Here is an 8,939-nt window from a genome sequence, read left to right as displayed (position 1 = left end):
CCCCCCCCCCCCCCCCCCCCCCGACGTCCGGAAACCTTTCCAAAACACTACCACCAGCACATGTGACCGTCACTGTTTAGCCCCAGCTCCTTAGCAAACTGACTCACTCGGAGGCTTTGCGTTGCGCGGCACGATGTGTTTCTGGTTTTTGGATGACGATGATCCACGGGACTACGGCTGCCTGTCGGCGACTTTAACTTGCCCTTCAACGTACTGTGTTCAAACGCGGCCGTTAGTGGTGCTCCATCGCGCACTCGTTCTTACAAAACACTTACCAATCGTCGGCCGGAACGCAACATTAACTTTCAGAGAGCACCAGGCCCAGCGAGGTAGCACAGTCGCCGGACAGTGCACCTGCTGGATAGTAGCCTGACTGACGCCATAGCGACGTTAGGAAGCTAATAAAATATCCTAACTTCCTAGTTGTTTTTGGCCTTGTTCGCTTTGTACGCAGTGCGAACAGATGTTGTATCCAGATCGCACGAGTAAAGATGTTGTATCTTGGAGCGGGCGGTTTGCTGTAACGCGTATGGCCATGTCGTCGGACGTAGCGATTGCAGAGCAGACATTGACGCGTGAAGTGTTGCGCTGGGTTCAGTCGCTCGTGCGTAACTCCTGACTCCTCTTTCCCTGTCCGGTTCCTCGGCCTTTCGGGGTGTTTTTAATCTGTCCCAAGCGTGGCCGAGAGTTTATCTCACGTCCGTCTGCCTGTGCTCGACGCCTCGGTGACTTTAGGACCTTGCATACAGCGTCAAGAATGTCAAGCGCGACTTTAGCAACGGGTTCCTGGTGGCAGAGATCTACTCGCGTTACTACGATAAGGATGTGCAGATGCATAGCTTTGACAACGGCATCGCGCTTCGTATCAAAAAAGACAACTGGGCTCAGCTTCTGAAATTCTTTCGCAAGGCAGGAATACAGGACGTGATCAGCCAGGCCGAAGTGAACCGTGTCATCCACTGCGAGGATGGTGCCGTCGTTAAGTTTGTGAACCGCATGTACGAGACTCTTACGCAGCGCACGGTCCAAAAAGTGGCGCGACGCCCACTCCCAGAGAAGCAGCCGCCGTTTGCTCGGGACACGGGCGCCGCTGCAATTCGTGCATCACTCCGTGGCGCCGTCCTCCCCAGCGTCCTGGGATGCGCCCTCCCTCGGTGGATTTTCGAGAGTGGGCGACACAAGAGATGCTTGCGTATTTACGGACCCCCCCACCCCCCCTCGGCGCGCGCGCGCGCATACCTGGCGGCCCGTTGACTGAATAATGAGGAGTTTACCCTTGAACCTGCCATATCGCCAGGCTCTAGCCGAAACGAGTGATGAGGCAACGCGAGCGAGCCAACTCCAAGAGAAGGTCGGCCTTCACGAGCGAAGTCTCCAGGAGGAGCGCTCTCTCGAGCCAGAAAGGTTCCGCGTGCCGCGACTCGGGGGCTCTAGCAGCGCTGGCGTCGCCACGGCCACCACCACCCGACTACCTGCCAAGGCGGCAAGTTTGCGCTGCGTCGATCCATTCCGCCTTTCGTGGTTCTGCTAGATGACGCCTACTTGTGCTGTGTGGCCCAAAATTGCGTGTGTCACCCTGTCAGGTTGGTGCTGAGGCGCCGCCCGCGCCCCAGGTCAAGGTAAAGGAAATTCAGGTGCGCCAGGTAGATCGAAGCGCGCGCAGTCTGCGCTGTGAACTTCCAAGTGTCATTAATGAGATAGACCGTCGTTACATCTCTTTCAGTCCGCACCACGTCGCATGTACCGTCTTGCCGCTGCCGTGGTGATGCACCGTCTGCCCTCCCCCCCGCAGGTCGCACAGCTTCGAGGGGCAGCGCGCGGCATTGGCAGCGGAGGCAGCGTACCCGGGCCAGCGCTCTCGCAGACATCGGCGCGCGGCATCCCACGGTCTGTCGATGATAAGGCGAGTCACGCTTCGCTCCAGTCGCGACTCTCTGGGGTCGGCGGCTCAGCGCTGCGCACAGCTGCCGATGGCAATGATGAGGAACCCCCTCGAAGCCTCGACATTGTCGTCGATGAGGCGGTCTCTGAAGCACTCGGCGGAGGTAGGGGGGCGTCAATACCGGCCCAAGACCGCCTCGAAGGCATACTTGATCTGCCTGCTTTAGATGCCGCGCGCGTTTGTGCGTGCCTTGAAGCACGTGCAGGGTCCATTGCTGCGTCATGTCTCGGTGTGGGAGCGCCGCCAGGAGGCCTTGGCGCCATCGTCGCGTGCCTTGCTCGAGTTCTTGTATCGGGCGCAGCCACGCATGCGCCGCTCTGTCATGCTGCAGCCAATGCCCTCGCTGCGATTGGCTTGCGCACTCGTGCACGCGATGAGGACGCCGCTGACACTGTGAGCATCCACCGTGTCTGGAAAGCGCCACACGGAATACAAGGGTAAAATTCCATGTCGCTGCTGCTTTAGGCTTTGGCGAAACACGCCCTCGGGTCCCTAACACCGCTCCTTTCACTTGATGGCTTCGATGGCAAGCGCCACGCGATTCTCGAGGTCATTCATGCTTTCCTCCCGTGCAATGCAGACCGACGTGATGAGTCCTTGGATGCCATCCGAGTCATCCTCGACGATGACCAAGGCGATGTGATGCACCCGTGCGTCCTGAAGATCCGCTTCTTATTGCCATACCGAGGCAGGAGGAATGAGAGACCGCTGAACGCAAATAAATGAGCCGCTCGCTCGTTTCATACGGGTGGCGTCGATTACCAGGAATTCGGCCTTGGCGTGACGCTGAGACACACAGGTCCCGTGGCTTCATTGCGTCGCTGGCCTTGCGCGTGTGCTGGCTGCGTCTCAACAGAACCCATCGGTTATGAAAGTCACAAAGTCTGACGCTACCTTAGGCCTTGACTTTGCATCTGAGGCGCGTTTCAGCGATGGGCCACTCATCGATCTTAACTTTTACTACGTGTCTGCATGCCTGGCGAGGAACGCGCCGCCGCTACACGCGGCTGCATGCGCGGTCCCTTGGCAGCGTTTGTTAGTACATCTGTGCGTGTGCTTATGGGGATCATACGGATGACTAGATGACGCCACGGGAGCCCGAGAAGGACTCCTCCCTAGGCACTCGCCGCGGCCGCAGCTCACTCGCCACGCGTCCTTGGCCAGTCTCCCGCGTCTGCCTCTCTGGTCCATGTTTGTTCCTTGGAATCGCCATGCCTGGCGTATTCCCGGACCCAGATGTCAACTTAACGAGCGCCGACGCCTCTTCGCACATCAAACATAGCCCACCAATCATCGTCAAGACGCCTGTCCCCACCTTTCCTAGGTCCATTTATTCCATCACTCGGCACTATCGCGCGTGCCGACAAGTGGTGGGAGACTCAAGCGCAGCTCCTCCACATTGTCGCGAACAGTCTTACTGTCGACGATCGCTTCACTGTTCTCGTTGCAAAGGACATGAGGCGCGCTCTTATCGAAGTTGCACTTGAATGTTTTAGCGAAGCGCAACCCGGCGCAAAAGTCATCAGAGAGAAGAGCGATTTCGCTGGTCCTGCGGTGGACATGGACATTGGTCAGCTATTAACTACCCACACAGGCTGCTGCAACACCCGTCAAGCATGTGGGCCTCGTCTGGTGCATAGCGTCCTAAAACGTAAAACGTAACACACAGATACGTACTAATGTTGTACAGGTCCTTCTCGCACCCCTTGCTGCATGCATCGCCGATTTCGGTAGTCATTATGTTTTTTCCGCGAGTCCTCGACGTTCGTCGTTGGCAGCCCGACTCGTCGCCATCAGGTGGCAGTCCTTAAAGATGCAGACGAGCAGGACGTACTCCTCGGAATAAATCCTGACAGTGCGTTGCTCAATCGCCTCGCGGGGACGGATGTCCTCATCACGCTTCCCAGACCCAAGCCCATCCTTCAGCATCTCGCGCCTGAAGTTCTCGCAAAGCTATGCCTTCAAAATGGCGCCGATAAACTCGCGACACACCTTTCAGGCATTGGCCCAGCGCAGAAGTGAAACCATGGAGGAGCATACAGCGATCTTCACACCCAGGGGGGGCCCTGTCTGTATGGGCGCCCAACGACGACCAAGTAATGAGACACCCGGATGACATGGCCGGGATTAGCGCTCTTACTCGCTGCCGCGGCTTGGCCGGAATCATAATTCACCTATCTTGCCTCCATTTGAGCCGGCAAGGCGACCCAGGCGCACCAAGAGCCGGTCCAAAGGCCCGCAACTCAACCCCGCCGCCGGCCATAGCGCGTGACGACGAGTAGCCCAATCGCGCGAACGCGGCGAGGCCGCTCCTTACCCGACCCGTCGCGCGTGGGAAAAGGACCGGAGGGATAAGACTCGGTGGAAGTCCGTGCAGTGATGGCGACCGCGACCGCGCGCAGTGGCAGCGGTGTGCTCGAATCGATCTGTGATGCGCATCTCGACCTTGGCGGTCGCATTCTTGCGTCATATCTGGCCCATGGGTCCGTCCGACCTGCCTGGAGGCCCCAACACTAACGTGAGCAGCCCCCTGGCCAACCAGGTACACTCGATGACGCTGTGTGCCACTGGCATCATGATGCTGTCACATACGCCGGCGGTAGCGGGAATTGTCCCTATGAGGGGCAGGAATACGAAGATGACAGAGGCGAATTGGAGTACTAAGCTGCGTTTAGGGTGCCACTCGAGGGGAAATGGCAGTGTTCCTGACTTAGACTGAACATGGAAAAGTGAGATGGGGCTGCTAAGCAGCCCTGATTCCCAACAGGAGAGGGTTACTCTACACTGTCTTAAAGTGGAATAGAAAGAGAGAAAGGGAAGGAAATTGGAAAAAGGAGGAAGGACCCCCATACTAAAGTGGGGACCTTGGAAGGACCCCCATACTAAAGTGGGGACCTTGGGACTGAACTCAGTCTCATGAAGATATGAGACTGCAAGGTAGGGAGAAAAGGGAAAATAAGCACAGTAGGGCAGATACAGGAGAATCTTCCTCCTGAGCTCCCCCTATCTGCCAAACTGCTATAGATTTTCTCACCTATACTTGTTGTCGGGTTCGGAAAGTTCAGCATCGGACAGGCATGCAACTGCTTGGGTTAACTTAGATTCAGATGCACCATTATCAGCATGAGCTCCATACTTAATCATGTTCTGTATGTGAAGATGCATTGCCACCATCAGCTTGTTGAGCTTCTTCATGTCCTGTACAACACTATTTAAGCCTGTGCGTAGAACACTAATGTCATCGCGGACAGTCTGTAGATCTGCCGTATTCATCACTGCAACGGCATGTAGGTCTTCCATGGTAATGCCCCCATCTTCTTCTCCGGTGCTCTAGGCGAGAAAACATGGTCTCTGCAGATTTGTCGGTCGCTGCTGTCTCGTGTCCCTCTGCTTTGGCTGTTTTGGCTGCATCACTGAATAGTCCCTGCAACCCTTCCGTTGCACTATGAGTGACCTCGAGCTTGGGGGTCTGGGGTGGTAAACTTTGATTAAATCCTACTCGGGCGTACTCAGGGGGACCTCGGGTGACTTCCCCTAGGTCCCGGGCGAGTTCCTGGCACCAAATTTCTGGGCCGGTCGGTCGGTCGGTCGTCGTCGTCGTCGTCGTCGCCGCCGCCGCCGCCGCCGCCGCCGCCGCCGCCGTCGTCGTCGTCGTCGCGCGCGCGGGGGAGTTTCGAACCTAATTCAGTCGCAGGGCGACCGTAGAGAGGTGATGAGTTGCCCCATGCCAGCTATCACGGTATATGAACCCGGGGATGCAAAGATCGAGTGGGGGCGCGCCCCGCAGTCGCAGTGATCGACAGTCTCGCCGCAGAAGGCCGCCAGCAGGAATTTTTGCGCTCTCGAACCCCGTCGTCGCTGTCCGGCGCAGCACGCGCGCTTTTCGTGCACCACCTAGCGCAAAACGGCGCGGCGCCGGCGCATCACATCATCGCAGCGTTATCCGACGGTCGAAACGATGCAGTTTTTGACGATTTCGATGAGGTTTTCGATTACTACTTCAATAAATTAACCCAAGCGCTTTGCTTTATAACGAGGCGGGGTCCTCACACTTAATTCACCGGCCGCGCTGAGCTTACGGCGCCCGCCGTCGGAAGCGGTTGGTGGTCCAAGTAAGCAAAATCTTACCGATGGCGGCGCGCGGTGGAAAATTCCAGAGTGCTGGCGGGACGAAAGCCATGAATCTCACAGAAAAATGTTCGCACTTAATTCGAGGGGCTGTCCCACGCGATCAAACGCGTCGGTTTCTGAGGGGTGGGAACAACGCGGGTCAAAGTGTCCTATTCGCCCCCCCATATGCAACTCCCAAGGTAAGTAAGTAAGAAAAAGAAGAGAAAGAGCACATCACCGCCTACTGATTATTCGGCCGGATACTACTGATTATTCGTTATGTATGGCACAATATCGCAGATAGTGCGTGAGCAACGCAAAAAAAAGGCGGAGGTAAAACATGTGCCAGTCGATGTAAAATGGGAGCATGTTCCCCGCCGACGTTTCAGCGGCAAATTCGACAATGTGATGCTGACTTTGGACTTGCTTCCAGGTGCGCTAGGACAGAACGCCGTTGTTGTTGGCTGGAAAAATCCAGTCCAGGACCACGACTTAGCAGCAGGAGCTTGCGAACAACAAATGTTCGAAGTAGATTCTCTGAGGAAAGAATTCGTTGCCAAAAATCGGACGTACAAGAATTGGGAGACCGCCTGGCTGTTGATGAACGATAGACCGGAAGAGCTTGAAGAATATTTGGAGCTACGACCAAAAATGGGAGACTTCAAAGAACGCGTGGCATTGATGAAAAAGACCGAAGAAAAAGTTCAGGCGGAGCAGCAATGGCGCCGATATCATGAGCTCAAATTGAGATGTGAGCGGCTTCTAGAGGCTCGGGAAGCTCTTCGAGAAGTTAAGCGGATAAAAGACATGGCATTTCAAGACATGAAGCATGCAGACCAGCTGCTAGAAAAACTATTTGAAATGGAGCGCGAGACAGCAGACAGAATTAGCGAGGATCATGTTCTTGCTGATCAACAGAGCTGCAGTGTCTCAGAACTTTTCCCCGCTGTGCGCTCTGGCATGATCATCACAGAAATCAATGGGATGAAAACGGAAGGTCTCCCGTGGGTCGAAGTGCACCAGCTGCTTCAAGATGCCCTGCAGCCCCACGTGCTTGAGTTTCGGCGTTATGATTATCGTGAGAACACTGTCACTGGTAGATGGGAGCCTCTTCAGATGCTGCGGGAGCGCGCGCAGCACGTCGAGGACCCGCGTATCGGCCGCGAATTGTTTATTAAAGCCTGCCGCGGAGGTTTGACAAGTATCGTTGTTCGCTATATTGACGAAGGACAGGAGGTCGATGCTCAAGACGCAACTCAATGCACGGGGCTACACTATGCAGCTGCTAATGGACACGTCGATGTTGTTCGCGTACTGATTGGAGCCAATGCCTCCCTAGAGGCACGAGATGCGAACAAAGAATCCCCCCTAATTGCTGCCTGCCACCGTGGCGAGTGCCACGGGGTGTCTGTACTTCTTGCACATGGAGCTAGGCACGACGCACGTGATCGAGTTGGTCGCTCCGCTCTTATTCACAGTGTTCTTAGCGGATCAGCAGCCACCGTATCATTGTTACTCAAGGCTGTCGGGGGGGGGTCGCGCTGGTTACCAGACAAGATATGGAACTGGACGCCTCTTCACTATGCAGCTTCCTCTGGTCTTGATTCTATCGTCAATATCCTTCTGGAACACCAGGCGTCGCCGTATGCTCTAAGCACGGATCTGAAGACTCCCCTCATGCTCGTGAAACTTGAATCAAGGAATGTCCGGACGCTCATCCAGCAGTATATTTTGCAGGAACCAGCGCAGTGTGTCCTTCCCGGTGGTCGTGATCGTGGGGCATTGTGGCTCGGCTCGAGACAAGCTGCGTACCCACAATTTGCAACGGATCGCGGATTCACCGCGATCTTGTCAGTATTTGATCGGGGCTTTGCGCAGAGCCTAGAATACTAGGAGCCATAAAGTCAAGTGCCTTGTAGGCCACAAGGACCCAAAGCTTCGCTGGCTAACGGACTCCGAAGAGTGCAAGAAGCTCAAGAGATGCGAGATTCTAATAAGTCTATCCGAGGGTGGCCAAGATGCATCCGACTGGTACATTTTAGCTGGGACACTTAAATTATGCATAGACTTCATTCACGATGCTATTGAGTCGCCATCGTCGTTGGATCAACAGTGTGTTCTGTCATTTGTGAACTTTAGGCACAAGGAGATTATTTTAGTGCACTGTGACCTTGGTGTCTGCACATCTTATTGTGTCGTGCTTGCTTACATGATCACAAAACGGCGACTACGACTTCGGGAATCTATGATTCACCTCGAATCTGTTCGCCATCAGCTTTGTCTCAATGCGCACCTTAAGTCGGGACTCGAGGCTAGTGAGCGTGCTCTAGATGCACGTAAGCTACGGCGGCTCGAAGATAGACTGCGCAAGGCACCTGTCCTCGCCATGGAATTCTGAAGGCCCAGGGCCCGCTCTCCGCGAGAATTGGGCCGACCTCGAAGTGGAGCTAGTACATGTTGCGGATTTTTGGGAGATATCAGAGCGCTCCGAGGGTGGGAATAGATGTTGCCGAGATGTGCGTCGGACCTGTTACGTAGACCCCAAGGCCCTATAAAGGAACGCAAGCTCCTTCACTAAAATGAAGCGCCCTGTGCCCATTTGAGCGAGAAGTATCCAACTTTGAAAAGCAATGAATGACCCCCTTTAAGCGTCTTCAGTTCCTCACATTGCACCGGCTGGCTAACAGGGGTGTCTTGGTCATCACCATCAATTCCAGCCTACAAAAGATATGAGGACCCCACCCCGCCGCCCCCCCCCGGTGGCCTTGGAGAGGTAGAGAGAGCCCTACTTACCTGGCCGCTCGCTGGTACAGGGCCGCCTTGGGGTCCCTTCCATCCCTTGGTACTTGCCCATTTGAGCGAGAAGTATCCAACCTTGAAAAGCAAG

The 8,939-nt window shown here is 55.5% G+C and overlaps 2 protein-coding genes across 2 annotated transcripts in view; both read left to right on the top strand.

Moving 5' to 3' along the window:
* AURANDRAFT_72615 (hypothetical protein) overlaps positions 1 to 3,590 on the top strand; it is a gene marked incomplete at both ends in the record, with an annotated part of 27,241 nt that extends 23,651 nt beyond the window's left edge. The window contains 3 exons of the mRNA XM_009043071.1: positions 1,584 to 1,619; positions 2,408 to 2,491; positions 3,537 to 3,590. Of these exons, the coding sequence (XP_009041319.1) occupies positions 1,584 to 1,619; positions 2,408 to 2,491; positions 3,537 to 3,590 (174 nt within the window). The remainder of the gene's footprint in view (positions 1 to 1,583; positions 1,620 to 2,407; positions 2,492 to 3,536) is intronic.
* A 3,626-nt stretch (positions 3,591 to 7,216) lies between these two features.
* Positions 7,217 to 7,483, top strand: AURANDRAFT_8035 (hypothetical protein; the record flags this gene model as incomplete). The annotated part of the gene is made up of 1 exon (XM_009043072.1): positions 7,217 to 7,483. A coding segment is annotated over one exon (267 nt), but the record flags the coding sequence as incomplete, so codon positions are not given.
* Positions 7,484 to 8,939: the final 1,456 nt, after the last annotated feature.

Source organism: Aureococcus anophagefferens (assembly GCF_000186865.1).
Source record: "Aureococcus anophagefferens unplaced genomic scaffold AURANscaffold_41, whole genome shotgun sequence".
Lineage (NCBI taxonomy): Eukaryota > Pelagophyceae > Pelagomonadales > Pelagomonadaceae > Aureococcus > Aureococcus anophagefferens.
The sequence above is the reverse complement of the archived record's forward strand: the minus strand, read 5'-3'. Positions and strand labels throughout refer to the sequence as shown.